The sequence below is a fragment of the Asterias rubens genome, chromosome 7 (genome assembly GCF_902459465.1).
Source record: "Asterias rubens chromosome 7, eAstRub1.3, whole genome shotgun sequence".
Lineage (NCBI taxonomy): Eukaryota > Metazoa > Echinodermata > Asteroidea > Forcipulatida > Asteriidae > Asterias > Asterias rubens.
In genome coordinates, this window is record NC_047068.1 from 1,119,161 (window position 1) to 1,141,522 (window position 22,362).

The 22,362-nt window shown below is 38.9% G+C and overlaps 1 protein-coding gene across 2 annotated transcripts; it reads left to right on the forward strand.

Annotated features, from left to right (window-relative positions):
- The first annotated feature begins 620 nt into the window (after window positions 1-620).
- On the forward strand, window positions 621-21,999 carry LOC117292275 (mucin-5AC-like). 2 transcript variants are annotated; one of them, XR_004519284.1, is made up of 2 exons: window positions 621-761; window positions 20,348-20,432. XR_004519284.1 is itself a non-coding variant. In XM_033774273.1 (2 exons), the coding sequence occupies exons 1-2, from the start codon at window positions 9,601-9,603 to the stop codon at window positions 21,841-21,843; spliced, it is 1,539 nt and encodes a 512-aa protein (XP_033630164.1). In that variant the 5' UTR covers window positions 9,520-9,600; the 3' UTR covers window positions 21,844-21,999. The 2 variants fall into 2 exon arrangements, 1 of the variants encoding a protein (XP_033630164.1); XM_033774273.1 differs by lacking the exon at window positions 621-761 and adding an exon at window positions 9,520-9,643 and having other exon boundaries at window positions 20,348-21,999.
- Window positions 22,000-22,362: the final 363 nt, after the last annotated feature.

Genomic DNA, 22,362 nt, shown 5'->3' on the forward strand with positions numbered 1-22,362 from the left:
ACTGAAGCGGAATTGCCGCCACATGAAAACAAAATTGTTTTATTTATTTTATCGTGTTCGTACAAGATAGCTTATCATGTTCGTACGATCAATACAAACCTATGGTGTACGTACACGATAAATAGAAAGCTTTAAAAATTATTCGTTTATTCATGTGTTTCTAAACCAGGGCCTGATTTAATTGAGCTGCTGAACTGAAGCACAACATGCTTACAAGAATAAATTTACCACTCAGCCGCGCCAAAAAATATCACACCACGTGTACTTTTTATGGCTTGTATCCTGCTTATTTTTGCTAAGCAGATATTGTTTTTTTAGCAGTAATTTCTGCTCATGCAGATCTACTTGGGCCATGGTTACCAGCCTGCCGTGCAGTTTGCTAATGAGATGCCTGAGGGAAATTCATGTTTTACAACGTTGTGCGCGGTTGGTACTTCTTGGCGGGATAGAGGGCTAAATTTTGCTCATTGGTGATTGTGTTTAGACCTTGCAGAATCGATGTAGGATCTCATGAACAACAATCACATTGGATTATATTATATCGTGAATGGGTTTAGTTTTATTGGGGGGGATTTGTAACGAGTATACTCATTTTTATTTTTTCTGACATCTTCAGGAAAAGGGTGCGCTGGCTTCCGTTTGCAACTATCAGCAACTCAGCTCTGCATTCACGTTCACCGCGAAGTCAGCTGATAGATTCTCACAATCAAGGATATTGGTCTTCAGCTTATTTTCTCCATGAAATCCAACCACAAATGAAGGTTAGTTTCAACAAGTAGTCCCACACGTTATAATGACCATGTTTTTCACTTCCATTTCCTAGAAGATAAGCTAAGTGGCCACGGTCTTATTCTCGCCCACACGGACCACAACGGACCAAAGAGCCTCGTAACCTCTAGTCTTGAATCAAGTCCCGTTCTCGTGCGGGATGCCCTTAAAGCCATTATACACTTTCTGTACAGAAAAAGAAAGTTCACAGATTTACAAATAATTTACAGGGAATACAGAAGGTGATGGTGAAAGACTTCTCTTGAAATATTGTTCCATGAAACGCTTTACTTTTTGAGAAAACATTAAAACAATATAAATTCTCGATAGCGAGAATTACGGATTTATTTTAAACACATGTCATAACACGGCGAAACGCGCGGAAACAAGAGTGGGTTTTCCCGTTATTTTCTATCCGATGACCGATTGAGCCTAAATTTTCACAGGTTTGTTATTTTATATATAAGTTGTGATACACGAAGTGTGTGACTTGGACACTACTGATTACCGAAAGTGTATAATAGCTTTAAGAACACCGGTGAACGTGACCGCGCGGTTACCGTAATGTTAGTGGTAAGCTCAACTCCAAGGTTTTTAATAATAATAATAATAGTAATAATAGTAATAATATCGAAGTCTTATATAGCGCACGTATCTACCAAACAAGGTACTCAAGGCGCTGAGTATATACAAACTTTCAGAAGGATAGGTTATTTCAGTGATAAATTCTGAGACCCAATTATTTAGCACCTTATAAGGGTTTACAAGGTGCTACGGCGCATTAAGCAGCCACAACCAGGGATACCGGGGCGAACCCCTTCTCTTTTCGATAAGTGCACTGGGTTCTTTTACATGCGTTACACAACACATGGGACCAACGGCTTTACGTCCCATCCGAAGGACGAAGCAATGGTTAAGTGTCTTGCTCAAGGACACAGTGTCACAGCTGGGGATTCGAACCCACACTCTGCTGATCAGAAACACCAGAGTTTGAATTCGGTGCTCTTAACCGCTCGGCCCTGACACTTCCAATCTCTTTGTGCAGAGATTGCTCCAAATTGGTTTTTATTTTTAGGAGTATGTTAAAACCACAACGATACCCCATGCTCTGTGGATACACACGGTGTGATCGGCAAAGAGCTGAGCCTAATTTCTAAGCACAAAAAGTGCTAAGCACAAGCAAATTATGCTCATCAGAATAAGGTTACTAACCAAAATCATATCTCACATGTGTAATTTGAGACTGGTATCCTGCTCATTTCTGTTAGATAAATGTTAATACATTAATTTTTGTTTCATTAAAAAATATATATAAATTCTATCCTCGGCCAGCTACTCAGATCGTTCTGACAATCCTTTTGTTTCATACTTTGTCGAGATGGTCTGGGGGTCGTCCGTGAGTGACGGGGTTATCTTGTTTCTTTGTTTACGTGTGAATATCCCTTATACTGTATATTTGATATTATTTTCATAATCTTTTTATCTTCTTCATTTTTTGAGGTTTTGAGGAAAACAAATTACAATTTTATTATAAGCAGCTCAATGAAGTTGAGCCCTGTGATGAGAAATTGTTGTCTGCCGAGTATATTTTTTTTGTGAACAGTCTGAGAAACTGACGTCAGACAGGCCACTTTCAAGTGCGCTCAATTTCATAGAGCTGCTAAGCGCAAACATTTGCTTAGCATGAATTATTATTCTCCTCGATAAAAACAGGATTACCAACCGAATGTCCATTTGTTGCATATTGCTTGTTACTGATATTCAGCTGTTTGCTTATCCTGACAATCACGTGGAAATTTGGTTGGTAATCCTGTTTTTATCATGGCAAAAATTTCATGGCTAGCTTGAAATGTTTTTGTGCTTGCTCTGTATTTCATTAAACGCATAGATATTGTTAAACTTTGTGCAACAACACACCTCAACCTTGGATTTAAAAAAAACCCAGTGAATCTCACTTTAAGGTATCAATGTCATCCCCATTAGTTTCGCAATCGGGCCTATACTACGTAATATCACAAGATGGCGCCCTTGCATAACAACGGCCGCGTTGCTTTGCCGCGGTATGAGATGCGGAAATCACTATCGATTGGCAAATGGAAAGTAAATAAATTAAGTGACTGATCGCATTGAGGCCATAATGCCACTTGGAGATTTCGAGGGCGAATCATACAGTGAGGTCAATAGGGGGAGCTAGAGCGTGCAAAGCTAAATAAATTGTTTTCGGGAAAATTTTAACAACAAAACAGTCATGAAACTCTGTAATCACTGAAACTTTAAAGAAAATGGTCAAGCACAAACATTTCTTGAAGTATATTATTAGAAAAGACCTCTGGCATTTCTAGCTTAAAATATTTAAAGGGAAATTTTCACAATAAAACAGTCATTGAACTCTGTAGGCCTAAGCACCAAAACTTAAAGGAAAGTAGCCAAGCACACAAACTCCAGTGTGAAGTTGGAAGAACTACATTTCAGACTAAACATATTTCAACAGAAATGTTTTACACCAAAACAGTCCTGAAACTCTGTAATCACTAAAACGTAAAGGAAAGTAACTATACACCAGACACACACAAAACTCTCGTGTACATACAACAAATATAGGTTTTATCGGTCTAATTCGCAAATCAGCAGTCAATTTCATTATCGTGCGTTCGAATTAAAGCTGTTTTGCCTCTCCAGTTGTTATAGTCTTGGTTCAGGACTCTCCTGGATTTGTAACAAGAAAGCGCGCTATCACCTCCAACGCGCTATCAACCACGAACCGCTATCACGGGAGAGTCTTGGAACATTCGTTAAATCTCCACCCCCCCCCAAAAAATTCGGGGGGGGGAAACATAATGCGCGTGCGTAGGTTTCCCGCAGAGCCCGCCCCTTTTTTTTTTTGGGGGGGGGAGAGATTTAACGAATGTGCCAAGACTCTCCTGTGATAGCGGTTCTCGGGTGATAGCGGTTCGTGGTTGATTGCGCGTTGGGGCTGATAGCGCGCCCTGTTGTGACAAATCCAGGAGAGTCTTGAACCAAGACTACAGTTGGTACTGCGTTTAAGATTCAGAATTCGGCAATTCAATTTCGTTTTGAGTTGAGTCAAATTCCTTTAGCACTCTGTTCAATTTAGCGTAGCGTCATTCTTTTTCGTGACACATACGCCTCAAGAAGCGTCTGCGAATTTGAATGAATTGAATTGTTAAATTGCATGACTATTTTGTTAAGTCGAATGACGCAACATTGCATTTGAACAACCATAAAACGAAATCGAATGACCCTTTTCAGTTGCATTCGATTTCGCGCGAAATAGACTAACTTGGAGGTTAAATTGGCTGCTCATTTTCCGAAATTGACTGAGAAAACCTATATAAAAATTATAATTTCAAATTATAATAAAAGCAAAATAATGTTTCATGGGAAATTTTCAAAGTAAAACAGTCACGAAACTCTGTTTTCACTAAAACTCAAAGGAAAGTGGTCAAGCACACAAAACTCTTAGTACAGACATATTGAGATGTGTTTGTTCTGTAGAGATCTGTTGGTTAACGAATCCTACTTCAACAAACTATAGCATTTCTATAGTACTTAAAGTGAAAATTTCACCTCAGTAAAGTTATGTGCAAATCATGAACTGGGCCCAATTTCATGGCTCGGCTTACCACCGAATTCTGCGCTTACGGTCACGATTCTCCGCTTATGTGCAAGCGCCGAATTACTGCGCTAGCCTTGTAAGCGTAGATTGACTATATAGTAACGTGGAGTACGCAAGCGCAGACGCCAAAATTCGCCGCTAACCCGTGAAATAGGCTTGCCGTAAGCACAGAATTCCCTGCCTAATAATAATAATAATAATAATAATAATAATAATAATAATAATAATAATAATAATAATAATAATAATAATAATAATAATAATAATAATAATAATAATAATAATAATAATAATAATAATAATAATAATAATAATAATAATAATAATAATAATAATAATAATAATAATAATAATAATAATAATAATAATAATAATAATAATAATAATAATAATAATGAAAACTTATAAAGCGCACAAATCCACAGAAGTGCTCATGGCGCTAAAATACAAACAATAGCATTAATTATTATACAATAACAACAACACAAATTAAAATGTAAACCTAAGTTGAGAGAATTCTAGAACATGTGGTATAGAATACAATAATACAAATGCAATATTTAAGAAAAAACATCCTAAAAGGTAACAAAAATAACAATAATTAAACCATTGAATCAAATGCCTGTTTGAAGAGATGTGTTTTCAGTTGTTTTTTAAATTGGGTCAAAGAAACGGATGATTTTACTAGTGCAAGCAGTTTGTTCCATAGACGAGGGGCAGCATGTGAAAAAGATCGGTCTCCCTATGAATGATTGGAAATGGGCTCAATAAGGAGGCTAGAATTATAAGACCGGAGTTTTCGAGGAGGATTGTATGAGCTGAGAAGATCATCAATATATGCAGGGGCATTACTGGTGAGCGATTTATACACGAAAAGCAAAAGTTTATACTTAATCCTACTGCTTACTGCTTCCGTAAGCGCCGATTCTGTGCTTACGGTAAGCGATTAAGAAGAAATCATCTGACTGTAAAAGTTACAAGTAGGATGGTGTAGGCCTATACCACTGTTGAAAGAAAACCATGTGGGAAGGAATTGTTAAAGACACTGGACATCTTTGGTAATTGTCAAAGTCCAGTATTCTCACTTGGTGTATCCCAACTATTATGCATACAATTACAAAAACTGTGAAACTTTTGGACTCATTTTGTCTTCCAAGTTTTACCCCTCAAAATAGCGGTTAGCACTTCATAATAGGTGAATAAGAAGACTTGGGTGCTCCATGCAAGGACATTTGTGTTCAAAGTATATGGGGAAAATGTTAAAGGAACACGTTGCCTTGGATCGGACGAGTTGGTCTATAAAAAGCGTTTGTTATAAACTGCATATGGTTAGAAAGGTGTGAAATAATGTAGAATACAATGATCTACACAAATATCCCTCGAAATTTCTTGTCTTCCCTTTTACATCGTCGACTAACACGGTCGGCCATGTAGCTCCCATATATGGCCGATCGTGTTTCTTCGCGACATAAAGAGGAAAACCGTGAAATTCTGAGGCATGTTTGTGTGGATCATTATATTCTACTTTTAAATGATCTATCTAACCATATGCATTTCATAACAAACGGTTTCAAACGCTTTTCAAAGACCAAATCGATCGATCCAAGGCAACGTGTTCCTTTAAGTGCGGGGACACTATTAAATAGGAAAGGAAAAGAATGCTAAACAAGTAGATGCATCTTTTTTTTAAAGAATGTGGGTGCATGTGATGTATAGGCACATACATACATAGAGTCTGGCGATGTTGCATTGTGTTAGCTGGTGGGGAATTTTAAATTATTAATAACAATAGTTGTATCAATGTTTAATGAACCCCTTTGAAGTACATCTAATGATACCGACACAACTATCCACGTTAGGGGATCTCTTTATAGGCGGAACGTCAAAAAGTGTTCCATAGAATGAGAGAGATCAAAAATAGAGTGCCCCTGAAATATATATATATGTCTATAAATGACAACCCCCACCCCCCTCCCCCCCAAAAAGGGGGTACTCAAAAACATCTAACGCAATAAAAGCGATGGACGCCTTTTGGTTATTTCATATCCTTATCTTGGTGTATCCCAACATATGCATAAAGTAACAAATCTGTGAAAATTTTGGCTCAGTTGGTCATCGAAAATGAAAGAAAAAACACCCTTGTTGCTCAAATATGTGTGCTTTCAGATGCCTAATTAAAGACTTCAGCTGAAACATTTTATTAGTTGATTGTGAAATTACCTCTTTCTGTAGGCCTGAAGTCTTTAAAAAAAACTGGGTGAGAAATTATCTCTTCCTAAAAAAAAAAACTAAGTTACTTTAGATGGAGCCGTTTACCACTTTGTTTTTATCAACAGCTCCCCATTGCTCGTTACCAAGTATGTTTTAATTCTAACAATTATTTTGAGTAATAACCAATTGAGTACAGACCTTTAATACACAATATACTAAGCATGTCGAAAGAGTGTCCCAATAGCACTCATTTACCGAGTGTCGGATCGCACATTACAGGTTAGTCAATTAAAGACACTGGACACCTTTGGTAATTGTCAAAGACCCGTCCTCTCACTTGGTGTATCTCAACATATGCACAAAATAACAAACCTGTGAACATTTGAACTCAATTGGTCGTCGAAGCGAAGTTGCGAGATAATAATTGAAGAAAAAACACCCTTGTCACACGAAGTTGTGTGCTTTCAGATGCTTGATTTTGGGACCTCAAATTCTAAATAGGAGGTCTCAAAATCAAATTAAAATACTTTAGTGGAAATTTACTTCGTTCTCGAAAACTACGTTACTTCAGAAGAAGCCGTTTCTCACAATATTTTATACTATCAACAACTCTCCATTACTCGTAAAGCAAGTAAGGTTTTGTGCTGACAATTACTTTGAGTAATTACCAATTGTGTTCAGTGCCTTTAAGTTAACGCTGTGCTGTATGTGAATCATGTTATGGGTTATGTGTCCTAACATTTGTTTGCAGCTAGAATTGGAGTGCTGTAGTATAGCAGCTATTCTATTTGGCATTTACAACTAGCCTACATTCATCATGAAGAGGCGTGAAGTTAATTAACCAAGTTGATTTGAAATGGCGGGTACGCCAGTTCTTATTGATCTCCAGTTGTCTGGAGGTTTGCAGACAATGTTGTGACGTCATGTACCAAGTGCCTTCTTGCTTGTTACTATAACTTTTATTAGTTTGTTTATTAAAACGACGTATTGTACAAAATATTGTGAGAACCAGCTCCCTCGGAAGTAACGTAGTTTTTTTTGTAGAAAGAGGTAATTTCCCACTCAAATAATAATATAACATACTTCAGTTGAAGCCTTTTATTATACATCTGAATGTTCACTTGCAAATCCAATGACCATTTTAGTCCAAATGATTACAGGTTTGTTAATGTATGCATATGTTGAGATACACCATGGATACACCAAGTGAGATTACTGGTCTTTGACAATAACCAAACGTTTCCAATGCCTTTACAAAATAGTTGCAGATTTTAACATGTTCGAGTTGGCCCTGAATTAAGCTTAACATGAATCACCAATTTTTTGGGGATGATTAGTTTGTATTGCAGAAGCAGCCCTTGTTAGCCAATCAAAATAACGTATGCAAATGCGTGCATGTAAACAAAACTCGCAGCGCGCGCACATAGATTTGGCTTAGTAATATTATGCAAAGCCTGACCGTTAAATCATGTTGTTGTAACAGCATCGTCTTACTTAGTGAAGGCACTGGACACTATTAGTAACTACTCAAAATAATTGTTAGCATAAAAAATACTCGGTTACGGGCAATGGAGAGCTGTTGATAGTATAAAACATTGTAACAAACGGCTACCTCTGAGGTAACGTAGATTTTGAGAAAGAGGTGATTTCTCACTCAAATAATAAATAACTTTATCCTGGAACCCTATGTCGGAATTTGAAAGCACATAAGTACAATGGTGTTTTTTCTTTCATTATTATCTTGCAACTTCAATTACCAATACGCCTCTCTTAATATTTATGCATGACGTCATCATTCTCACCCAAAATGAGGCTATGGGCGCACGTTCCCCATCACTTACAGTGCCTGCGCCCATCGCCTCGTTTTGAGTTCGCACTGTGACGTACCTCATGCAATATTAAGAGAGGCGTATTGAGTCCAATTCACAGATTTGTTATTTTATACAGTGTGTTGGTATAAACCAAGTGAGAATACTTGTCTTTGACAATAATTACCAAAGGTGGCCAGTGCCTTCAAAGAAAGACCAGGCAGTACCATGAGAAAGGATAAAATAACAATCTGTATGCATTGGATGTATATAAAACCGCACGGGAGCACAACAATTTGGACAAAAGCCGAGACAATGCCGGGTACCAATAAAAAACAGTTTCGCATTCTTCAATCAATATCTGTAAAACCACGTTGTTGATTTGAGCTTTCAACAACTGAGGCTAATATTGTTCCTTTTGATAGCTACGTAATGTATGAGCTCGATATTTTATGAATTATTATTAATACCAGGGTCTCATTCGAACAATATTGCTTAACCTTTTTTCTGCTAAGCAGACATGATCTGGTTATCCAGTCACATATTGTAGTATGTGACATGGTACAGTTTTAACGGTAACCTTATTCTGTGTAAGAGATTTGAGGAATTGCATGGTGAGGTATTAATTCGGTTTGCGGTAACACCATGTGGGTGTCTACTTTCCCGGTAAGCATGCTTTTTGTGCTTAGTTAGTTTTTGTACGTAAGCAGCACGACGGAATGAGGCCCTTATGGTATCCATGGCGACTAATTGTGCCACTTCATTACCACCGCGGCGTCAAGACTATAGTGGTCTAGCGAGAAGTCATTTGCTTCACTTTACTTTGATGGTTTGACCGACATACATGGATGCTCTGTCGACGAAGAGGCAATGCAGAGACCCACTATGAGAGCCTTAGTTTGTGTTTATTTCACGGGGATCTTGACGGCATTTTCACACTGCGTCTCGGCAGTTGTCGGCGGACCCCAAATCACGGACGCCGAATATGCCGCTTGGGCCCGCGGTAAAAATGGCGTTTTGACCGGGCACGTTTACCGCCAGATACCGACCGGCAGACGGATGCAGTGTGCGGTACTCTGCAGTCGAGACGCCCTGGCTTGCCGCTCGTTCAACTATTTCAGAGATGATAAGATATGTGAGTTGAACAATGCTACAGCCGCGAGCTACCCACACAAAATGACCACTGCAGATGGGTGTTTGTATTACGAGAAAATCAGTGGTAAGTTTGTTTTCAAGATAATTTTTCACATTTCAAACTGTAACCGTACATTGTGCCTTATTATTGAATCAGGCACGGTAGTCTTGCTATACTTCATTAGACCGTTTTCTGATTTGTTGCAGATTTGTATTAAAGGAACTAGGCCTATTTTATTAAAGGAATATTTTTTATATTTTTTTGGGGCTGACATAACAATTGCTTGATAAACTGGCAAACCTGTAGAAGTTTTGAGATCGATCGACCGTTAGAGCAGGAGCCCATGGGTCGATTTCACAAAGAGTTAGGACTAGTCCTAACTTAGGACTAGTCCTAGAGGACACAATGTTTGCGTAGTCCTAAGTTAGGATGAGTAGCTCGTCCTAACTCAAGATAAGACTAGTCCTAACTCTTTGTGAAATCGACCCCAGAACATTTATTCAAGTGAAAAGGGCCGAAGCTGTCGTCCCCATTGGATGAAAGGGTCTTACCAGGACATCACAAAAAATGCATTGCTGCCGAGTTTTGGGCGTGGCCTAAGGTCCCAAATGACGTAATTAGTGCCACCATTACCGAAAAAGGCGTTTTTACGATATCTCGTAAACTACACATGGTAATATATATATAAAAATGTCTCTACACACATGTTTTTATGGTCAATCTATACAATGAACACATTTGTAGTGCCAGAAAATGTATGTTTTGACAAAAATCATCTTACTTTGAGACAACATTACCGAAAAACCTATGAGAAAATACGTGAAAACGAATACACATTTTGCATAAAATCGATTGAACATAAAACGCTTACTGCATTTTGGTTTTGGCAAATCACTCGGGTAGGATCCGAACCCACGACCTTTTTGTTGATATAGCGGAGTAAACAGTAGGCGGAGTCTGGCCAGAGCCATGATCCCTACAAAGTAGACCCATTATGCTCTCTCTCTCTCTCTAACACAAAGCTAAAAAGGGCAGACCCAAGCTAAAAGCAATCGCACAACATCGGTAAACAGTATTGTCCAAAGGCCCACACACTTCGTGTATCACAACTTATATATAAAATAGCAAACCTGTGAAAATTTAGGCTCAATCGGTCATCGGAGTCGGGAGAAAATAACGGGACAACCCATCCTTGTTACCGCACGTTTCGCCGTGTCATGACATGTGTTTAAAATAAATCCGTTAACTATCGATATCGAGAATTGATAATTGTTTTAATGTTTTCTCAAAAAGTAAAGCATTTCGTGGAATAATATTTGACGACAAGTTTTCGGCTGTTGGCTAAACACCTAAACCCAAACAGGTTTTCGGCTGTTGGCCGAACACCTTAAAAACAACAGGTTTTCGGCTGTTGGCCGAACACCTAAAAACAACAGGTTTTCGGCTGTTGGCCGAAAAAACAAAAGGTTTTTGGCTGTTGGCCGAACAACTTTTAACAAAAGATTTTCGGCTGTTGGCCGAACAACTTAAAACAAAAGGTTTTTGGCTGTTGGCCGAACAACTTAAAACAAAAGATTTTCGGCTGTTAGCCGAACACCTAAAAACGATAGGTTTTTGGCTGATGGATGAACATCTGTAAGAATTTATAAAAATCGGCTGTTGGGTCGAACAACTAAAAAAACAGCAGTAATCAACAACGATATAGGTTGTTTTTGCACGAACACCTAAGAACATTTCGTTCATAGAGCAAGGACCTTTTAACACACGACCGCTAATTGAACGAAAAATCCACAGCATGCTGGTGATAAACCCTACGTTTTGCCCCAATGTATGTTTGTAATAAACACTTCTTAATTACTGACCGATGCAAGAAGATGTCACAATGCAAGTTTCTATAGCAATATAGGAAATCTTACGCAACTTTCTATTAAGATTAATTCTTGGACCTTTCATAAATCGATACATTCTAGACGTTTTTAAAAAGGTAGCGTCTTTGGTAAATACTCTCTTAATTAATGACCATAATCAAAAACCTCCTTCGTCAAGAGTCAATGCATCACGTTGATAATTTATATTGAAAAATTATTCCCTTCGAAATAACATAGCTTTACTAGGAAGAAACTTATAAATAGTAAACTTGTGGGTACAACTATGTGTAAGTCTCTTTGGTGTGAGTGTTGAAACTGAAAAGAGCCGATGTGGTCTCGACGTTTCGAGCAGTTTACTCTGCTCGTCTTCAGTAGAAGACAAAGTTTGTGTAAATTTTCCCCCAAATTTATTTGTATTTGAGGAACGATTCATGCAAGAGTGGTTTCTCAGTATTCTGAGAATTGGTGTCCGTCCCGAAGGCTACTGTGACTGTTGTTGTTGTTGCTGCTGCTGCTGCTGTTTTTTGTTTGTCTGTTTGTCTGTTTGTCTGTTTGTCTGTTTGTCTGTTTGTCTGGTTGTCTGTTTGTCTGTTTGTCTGTTTGTCTGTTTGTTTGTTTGCTTGCCGCTGCCGTTGTTGTTGCTGTTGCTGTTGCTGCTGTTGCTGCTGCTGTTTGTTGTTTGTTGGTTGTTGGTTGTTGTTTGTTGCTTGTTGTTTGTTGGTTGTTGGTTGTTGGTTGTTGGTTTTTTTGCTGTTCTTTGATACTTTTCTTATGGCACAATTACGAACAAACACTGCAATAATATTTCACAGTAAATTGCGATACGATGAAATGCAGTTTTATCTACACACACCTTCTTCATAGCAAGGAGAGAAAGGGGAGAAAACAATCTGACAAACCAGCTACGCAGTTATAGAGTTCATGTCCACAGAGCTGCTTCTAAAGTCCTCCGTACTTTGTTTATGTTGCGTGCTATCATAATAATATTGTTTGATCCAAGGTTGCCTTGGTGAAGCTATCCAAATTTTCTAAGGGGCAATTTATTCTTCCCTTGGAATATTGATATTGGAGACACCAATTAATTATTCCTGTCGTTGATCTGAGAATATTCAATTGCCCGATACATATTGAGCCCGTTTCACTGTATATTCGGGCAAAGAAAAATATAATATTAAAATATTATACTAACTCACTAAAAAATATGATCACGGAATATTTTTTTTTGCTAGGTAGGTTTTAAAGGCATTGGACACTATTGGTATTGGATGTTTTTTCTTTCACTGTTTTCTCACAACTTCGACGACCAACTGAGCTCAAACATTCACATTTTATTTTACATTTTGTTCATGTGTTGAGATACACCAAGTGGGAAGACTGGTCTTTGACAATTACCAATAGTGTCCAGTGTCGTTAAAGGCACTGGGCACTTTTGGTAACACTATCTGTCCTAGCATTTATTTTTAATACAAACATTTTTTTCCACCCCTGTTTTCTCTTGTTTTTCCGTTCTGATATTTCTTATGAACCTATTCTTATTTCCGACGACCAATTGAGCTCAAATTTTCACAGGTTTGTTATTTTATGCATATGTTGAGATACACCAGGTGAGAAGACTGGTCTTTGACAATTACCAATAGTGTCCAGTGTATTTAACAACTGCTATCTCTTTGTGTATAAACAGAACAAGTAAAATAGTGCAATAGAATCACACAGCAATAAGAAAATCAACGAATAAATAAGTGAAAAAGATGTGAGTCAAATATATCAATCACGTTAATTTTGATTTTTTTTCTCTTCAAGTTTATAACTTAAAATAATTATTGTCAGTTTTAAGTCAGAATTGTTTTTACAATTCACTTTCTTAACCAAAAGTTGAAAATTATCTAGATTTTACGAATCAAACATGTTTTTATGCTCACATATTTAAAATGGATAAATTCCACTTATTTGTTAGCAAAATTGCACCTTTTTTTTTTATTTGTGAGTTTTCCAAGAGATAAACAAATATAACACCTCCTCTTTTTCGCTTCACCTCCTCTTTCTCTTGATTTGAGCAGCAAATGAAAAAAAAACTTTTCCTCTCACTTTTCAGCCTTGTTTGAGCAACAAGGGATGCAAATTAATTATGTCCCCGCCTTATTTTGGGCTGGGTTTGTGCAGCTATATCTGACTTTGTTTTTCAAAAAAATATTTTATGTGCAAAGAAAAGTTCATATATTACAAGGTGAAAGTGAAACTTGTAGTTAAAATGCACATGCATACTTTAATCAAAGATAGAATAAACAGAAGCCAGTCTCTCTATGATTCAGGTTAACTAAGGCACACATTAAAATTGGCCTCTCAAATTTAAAAATCATCAAATTGCAGTAAACGACAAAGGACGAATAACTGGGGCGAGCTAAAACGATTGGACAAAGTTAGTAGTATGAACAATTGCAAAAAGAAAAGAAAAGAAAAAACGAACACATTGCTGTTCATCAAACCAATTAGAAATTTAATAAATTAGGTGGTCTATATTTTGTGAATAATGCTTAAAAGCACTATACACTATTGGTATTACTCAAAATAATTGTTAGCATAAAAACTAACTTGCTAACAAGCAACTGAGAGCTGTTGATAGTAAAAAACATTGTGAGAAACGGCTCCCTCTAAAGTGACGTAGTTTTGGAGATAGAGGTGCTTCCTCGTTCAAATAATTAACAGACTTCAGCTAAAGCCTACCTGTAAGGCCAACCTGTCAGCACAGTAATGCAACAAGGAAGTTCTTTTCTTTCATTATTCTCTTGCAAATAAGATGACCAATTGAGCTCAAACTTTCACAGGTTTGTTATTTTAAGCATATGTTGAGATACACCAAGTGAGAAGATTGGTCAATAATAAATGGTTGTGGTCTCTTTTCCCGTTCATTCCACACTTCTTTCCGAACTTAGCTTATTTCTCCTGACAATAGGGCTCCAGTCTGTAAAAAGAAAACCACAAAAACCAAACAGCTTTCATCATAAAATCACTTTAGGTATTTTCGATCATGACAATTATGCTTTATACTTTTAACCTTAAGTAACAGTTACTTGGCAAGGATACATTTATATGAGAAAGGACCACTGGTTGTTCATGCTATTATTGCGATACCTTGATAGTCTCATAGGGGGTCCTTGAAGTAGATTCATATATATTTTGTATGTCTAAAGATTTAATTAAATATATTACGGAACTTTTAAAGGCAGTGGACACTGTTGGTAATTACTTAAAATAACTATAATCATTAAATCTTACTTGGTATAGCGAGTAATGGGGAGAGGTTGATGGTATAAACATTGTGAGAAACGGCTACCTCTGAAGTGACATAGTTTTCGAGAAAGAAGTTATTTTCCATGAATGTGATTTCGGATTTAAATTCTCGAAATCAAGCATTTTGGAAGCACACAACTTCGTGTGACAAGGGTGTTTTTTCTTATTATTATCTCTCAACTTCGACGACCAGTTGAGCTCAAATTTTCACATGTTTGTTATTTTTACACCAAGTGCAAAGATTGGTCTGTGAAAATAATCAATAGTTTCCAGAGTCTTTAAAGGGACACAGGTGAACAAATAATCTTCGATCAAACGAAAGTAATCTCCGTTCGAAGGAAACAAACAAATGTATTTGTTCGACCCTGACCCAATTTTATAGAGCTGATTAGGATTTGAAACTTTGCATGGTGGATATGTGAGATGGAAAGGTTTGCGGTAACACCATGTAATGACTATCTCTAAATGAGTTGGTGTGGTTCTGAAAAGAACCGTTAGTTTCAACTCGATGTTTTGACCAGTACGCTCTGATTGTCTTCTGGAGAGAACATAGAGAGCTGCTTTAACGGCTGATTTTGTGCTTACTGTTAAAGATGCTATGTGTCAGATTTTTTGCCGATTTGACCCAAAAATTTTGATTTAAAATTCAATAGGTATTTTGGTGGGGGTCGAGAAAGTTACAAGCTTTCATTTGAGCCATTGCTCGAAAAAGTCCGCCAATTATTAGTTGCAGTGAAATAAAGTGTGCGAAATTAGTTTTTGTCGGGATCCCGACAATATATCACGTGACCAATTCTTATGTGAGAAACGTTTTAAATTTTTGTCATGGTTCCTGACCATTAAAGGCAGTGGACACTATTGGTAATTGTCAAATTTGAGCTCAATCGGTCATCAAAGTTGCGAGATAATAATGAAAGAAGAAAACACCCTTGTCACACGAAGTTGTGTGCGTTTAGATGGTTGATTTCGAGACCTTAAGTTCTAAACTTGAGGTCTCGAAATCAAATTCGTGGAAAATTACTTCTTTCTCCAAAACTATGGCACTTCAGAGGGAGCTGTTTCTCACAATGTTTTTTACCACCAACCTCTCCCAATTACTTGTCACCAAGAAAGGTTTTATGCTAATAGTTATTTTGAGTAATTACCAATAGTGTCCACTGCCTTTAAAAGTAAAAGTTAAAATTTGTCGTTAGAGCGGGTGATACTCTTTGAAATACCATTCACTAAAAACAATCTATTTTCTAATGTTTGGGGCCAAAAATCTGACATAGCATCTTTAATTGCCATTTTATAGCGCTCCTAAAACCCTAAGCATACGAAAAGGCATGCTATCCTTCCGGTGCGTACTGTTTGGAAAAATGAATGACGTCACTATGCACAGTCGTAGTGAAGGCTCAAGATGGCGTCAAAATTTGTTTGTTCACCTGTGAACCATGCTTACACATTTGTTTCTGCTACAAATATAACGGAAATGCTTGAGCCCACGTCGTCCAAACTGGCGTTTGTTCTTAGCACATGTTGGTACGCGTTGTTATAGTGTGTGTGTTTTGTCCACTTCTTTTTATAATATTCGCTCGAACGGAAAACAAATCTGAGTGTACAAAGGGTTTTCTCGATTGTTTTCCTCCACATTGATTAAGCTTTTAAAGCTTCCGTAGATATTGGCCTGATGCCTCCTTTAATGTGAAGTTACCACCACATCATTCTCGGCGTTCGTTAAATAGGCAATAATTCCCGTCACGGCCAGTGCTGTTAATATAATATAATATTATAATATATAATATAATATCGAAGTCTTATATAGCGCACGTATCTACCAAACAAGGTACTCAAGGCGCTGAGTATATACAGACTTTCAGAAAGATATGTTATTGCAGTGATTAATTCTGAGACCCAATTAGCACGATCCATTTATCAGTGCTCGCTCTTTGAACAAAAACCCTCATTACGGCCGGCACTGCCTCTCGCCAAGCAATATCGTAGAACCTCTATTAATAATACTTAGACCTGTATCTCAAGGCCTTTGAGACCTTTCCATGGTTGATAAACGAACAGCACTGGGTCACCCTTTTTTTAAGGGGGGGGGGGGTTATTTGGTGGTTGCGGGGTTGGAAGCTTTTAGGTTTTAACTATAATTATTTGTATTCATGGTTTATTAACAACATTCACGTTCGTTGCCACGGGCAAAATTACATTGAGATTACAAAGATTTACAGTTAAAACATGAACATTACAGACAGAGTAAAATTGGGTTTAACATAAATAAAGGAACATTAAACTCACACAAGCAGACAATGGAAAAATGTATAGAAAAGTATTACTAGAAAACATTTTTAAAATAGATTGCAGACCATCTACACACATTGATTGACCATAACAACAACAAGAAAACTGGAGTTAAAACAAAACAGTACAATAAGTTATTTAAAATTTACAGAATAGTCATAAAGAAACAGTTTCAAATTACTTGTCGAGTGTGCCACTTGGGGGCTGCCCTAGGTACATGACGTCACGGCGTAAAAATCCGCCATTTTGTTTGTAGTTCAGCGGGGATGTTTACATGGCTCATGTCAGGGGCTCAATTGGATGTGTTTATTAATTTATATGAGATTTCTATGTTGTCAACGTGGGCTGTGCTCAATGCTTGGGGTCGAACCGGGGAACATAATCAAACGCACCCAATATATTTTGTTTCTTTTCGTATTTTGAATTGAAACCAACGGTTCTTTTCTGAACCAATTCACATAGTCATTACATGGTGTTACCGCAAACCTTTCCATATCGTATTTCCACCATGCAAAGTTTCAAATTCTACTGTTCTTTTTTTCGTTCGAACGGGAAAAAAACCTTCGCTCGAACAAAGATTTTCCTGATTGACCATTCATGGTCGCTGCTCAAACTTGCTGCTCAAACTTGCCATTTCGGGCGTCGTACAATTGTTGGGCGAAGTTGGCCATTATTCTCAATTTGATGACTTTTGAAGTATATGGCTCTCATAAAAACCTCTGGTAATCAGTGAATTTAGACACCACAACTCGTTTGTAAGCACTCTCGAAACAAACCTCTCATGGTAATCAGTGAATTTAGACACCCTAACTGTAAGATGGCTCAACATGATGGCTTGCATAACGTTATACTATATTTTATCCCATTATTAGGGACGGACCATAAAGCATCCCAACATGAGGACCCTAAAACGATACTTCAGGCTTTATTCTCTTTTTGTTTAATTTCTTTTCAAGCAATTTGGGCCTATTGTTCTTGCAGCTCGTCACACATAATGACTCGATCTTTATGGCCTGTGATTAAAGGAATGGGTTTTCATTTGTTTAATTATTCAAGTTGACAATAATATTTTTAAGATGCAAGTCGAGGTCATCAAAACCAGTTCACCTGTCGTATTTCTAGAAAATATTGGTGGTGCTTGTTTGTGGAGTCTGGTTTACCGTGTGTTAACGGCGCTAGCGCGTTTGGTAATTGCATAAATTTTGACTAAATTGGTCACCAAAGTTGAAGGAGAATAATGAAAGAAAAAAGCACCCTTGTTGCACAATAAATTTTAGTGCCTTTAGGCATATCAAAAGGCTTGCCTCGTGCTTGAAGTCTGAAATTACCTCTTTCTCAAAAAAATTTCCTCAGAGGAAGCCGTTTCTTACAATGTTTTATACTACTAACAAATCCATTGCTCGTTACCAAGTAAGTTTTATGCTAACATTTGTTTTGAGTAATTACTCAAAAAGTGTACATACCTTTAAGCGCGTCGATTGATGACTTGTCAGTGGTCTGGTCGATGCGGTAGGATATTCTGTGCCCAAAGAGTATATGACCACACTAAAAATGCCAAACAAATTTATGTGCCCTTATTTATTTTTTAATTAATAACGTTTTGGAGTCAATGCAACTAATAGATTGTGTAATTATAAGAGTTGCTCACAACTCGGGGTTCTTTTTTGTCAATCTTTCAGGAGATTTGATTAAATTTAGGCTTTAAATTTGGTCATGTGTTTGCGTCGGAATTGGGGGGGTGCCTCAAGAAAACAGGGCGCAAGTCGATTTCGGAAAATGGGGTGTTTTTTCTAGGTAGTCTTATTAGCAAAAACTCCACACGTCTAACCCTGCCAAAAATTGAAAGGAAATCTGAAGTTAACATGTCTGAACTATTATTTTATAGATTTTCAAGAGGCTGAAAGACTTAGTATTTAGAATATTTAGAATTTACCATTTGTTGCAATGGGAGTTGTGGTGCGCCCCAACTTCTTATGATAGCGCCCTCTTTTGAATCCTCCTCCTCCAGCCTATGTTAATTTCACATAATATGGACGCCATGCCATGATTTGTATAGTAAGGTTTTGGGGTAGAGGTGTGTATGACCCGGAAAGTGCTTGCATAGGGTGCGTTCGTTTAGCTTCCCTGGGTCTACCCCGCGGTGCTCACTCGGGTGAGCCCCTGACAAGAGCTAAACGAACGACCACTCACCGCTCTCGTAGTGACGTCCTTTACCTGGGGCCAGCCCCCAAGTGACCCACTCCACAAGCAGGGCACTTGGTGCTGACCTATGTGAGCCCCTGGAATGAAGTCAAAAGCTATTCGAACGCACAGGGGCAGACCGGGGATGACCCATGGAAGCTATTAACGAACGCACCCATTATGGGATTAAAGTTTGGATTCTGAGTCCGTGTGACCCTCTCTGGGTCATTTTGACACGGGTTCCGGTGTGGCGGTTTCAACTTTCCGCTGTGTTCAGTTTTCCGGGTGACCAAATACGGTAGCATTACGCCATGCGATGCCTGCGCACAGCAAGCGAAATTAGTCCATTTTTAGTGCCCTATTGAGTCATCCGTTTCCCTCCGGTAGCTGTCATGGCGGCGTCCACAAGTCGAGTACAACTAGCGGCAAACGCGTGATCGTATGAGTTGTTTTTTTATGCGAGCAGAGTGTGACCTGCCTAAAGTTGTACCCATGAGTACATGTAAAGATGGGGCAAGAGATTATGTGACTACACAGAAAAGAATCGGTATATAAACAATTTGGGGTCACTGCTGAGAGAACTACAGTACTCGCCAGGGTACTCTCGCGGCGGTATCTGACAGGTCACCCGGAAAACTGAACACGCCGGAAAGCTAAAACCGTTCGAACAACGTGCTGATATGTCCGACTACGTCACCCGGAAAACTGAACACGGCGGAAGACTGAAACCGCCACACCGGGTCAGCCTGGTCTGGCCCACCAGAAATGGGTTAGGCCCCACAATGAACCGGGTCATTTCTGACCTGGGCCCAATAGAGCTGCTAAGCACAAAAATTTGCTTAGCATGAAATTTATTTCTTGATAAAAACAGGATTACCGACCGAATTTCCACGTGATTTTTAGGAAAAAGCAAACAACAGCTGAATACCAGTACCAAGCAATATGCAACGAATTGAAATTCAGTTGGTAATCCTGTTTTTATCAAGAAAGATATTCCATACTAAGCATTTTCATGCTAAGCAATTTGTCTGCTTAGCAGCTCTATGAAATTGGGCCTTGTGATTTTTAGAGTGCAGACCTTGTTTTGCCAGACAAGGCTTCTGTCTCTGCTGATTCCTGTAAACGCCACTATTCAACTAAACATTCATCAATGATTTATTTACAGAACATTCAACATTCAGCACCGTGCCTGAAACCAGCACTACTGTATTGACAACCACCGCTTCGGCAACCACCATACCCGAAACAAGTAGGCCTACGGAACCGTCAACTAGCGGAGCACTTATAACCAGCATCACATCCACAGCAAACACCGCTCCGGCAACCACTGCACACGAATCAAGTATGGTTACGTCAACCAGCGGAGCTCCACAAACTAGCACCACATCCGCAGCAAGCACAGCTCCGGCAACCACCGTACCCGGAACAAGTACGGTTTCGTCAGCTAGCCAAGCACTTATAACCAGCAAAGCATACACAACAGAGACAACTCCGGCAACAACCATACCCAAAACAAGTACAGTGCCATCAACTAGTGGAGCACCATCGACTAGCGGAGCACCATCAACTAGCGGAGCACCATCAACTAGTGGAGCACCATCGACTAGCGGAGCACCATCAACTAGCGAAGCACCGTCAACTAGCGGAGCACCGTCAACTAGCGGAGCACCGTCAACTAGCGGAGCACCATCAACTAGCGGAGCACAATCGACTAGCGGAGCACCTTCAACTAGCGGAGCACTGTCAACTAGCGGAGCACCGTCAACTAGCGGAGCACCGTCAACTAGCGGAGCACCATCAACTAGCGGAGCACCATCAACTAGCAAAGCACAATCGACTAACGGAGCACCGTCAACTAGCGGAGCACTGTCAACTAGCGGAGCACCGTCAACTAGCGGAGCACCGACTACTGAAACCCATTCAACTACGGAGGAACCCTCAACCATCGCAGCACCTACGGTCCAGGCAGTTACATCTATGAGCCAAACGGGCGAAGCATGCGATGCTGGCGTTTACTATTTTGATAACAATGAGTGTGACGTGTTCTACGAGTGTGCTTTTGGACTAAAAGTTAGAAAAAGCTGTGATGACCTATACTTCAACCCTAGTTTCAACGGCTGTGATTTTACATCCAATGTCCCCTGCCCCCGAGCGTCCGTTACCGAAGCACCATCGGCTAGCGGAGGGCCGTCAACCATCGCAGCACCTACGATCCAGGCAGTAACATCTATGAGCCAAACGGGCGAAGCATGCGATGCTGGCGTTTACTATTTTGATAACAATGAATGTGACGTGTTCTACGAGTGTGCTTTTGGACTAAAAGTTAGAAAAAGCTGTGATGACCTATACTTCAACCCTAGTTTCAACGGCTGTGATTTTACATCCAATGTCCCCTGCCCCCGAGCGTCCGTTACCGAAGCACCATCGGCTAGCGGAGGGCCGTCAACCATCGCAGCACCTACGATCCAGGCAGTAACATCTATGAGCCAAACGGGCGAAGCATGCGATGCTGGCGTTTACTATTTTGATAACAATGAATGTGACGTGTTCTACGAGTGTGCTTTTGGACTAAAAGTTAGAAAAAGCTGTGCTGACCTATACTTCAACCCGAATTTCAACGGCTGTGACCATACATACAATGTCCCCTGCCCTCGAGCGTGAATTGTTTCATGACCCTTATATCAAACATTATAATCAAGAGACATCTATCTTTATCTGGAAGGTGCAGAATCTCCTCCATAAAAGCAGTTCGGAAAATTATTTCCCTGTCATCAGAAAGATTTGAAGGCAGTGGATCGGACACTATTGGTAGTTACTCAAAATAATTATAAGCATAAAACCTTACTTTGTAATGAGTAATGGGGAGCTGATTATATTATAAAACATTGTGAGAAACAGCGCCCTCTGAAGTGACGTAATTTTCGAGAAAAAAAGAAATTTTCCACGAATATGATTTCGAGACTTCAGAATTAGATTTTGAAGTCTCGAAATCAAGCACATGAAAGCACACACATTTTGTGTGACAAATTGTGTTGTTTTCTTTCATAGTTATCTCGCAACTTCGACGACCAATTGAGCTCAAATTTTCACAGGTTTGTTATTTTATTCATATGTTGAGATACACCAAGTGAGAAGGCTGGTCTTTGACAATTACCAATAGTGTACACTGTCTTTAACTTT

Coding starts and splice junctions, on each gene's coding strand:
- LOC117292275 (XM_033774273.1), top strand. CDS start 9,601: ATGACCACTGCAGATGGGTGTTTGTATTACGAGAAAATCAGTG. Junction 9,644..20,347: donor GTATTACGAGAAAATCAGTG/GTAAGTTTGTTT, acceptor ATTTATTTACAG/AACATTCAACATTCAGCACC.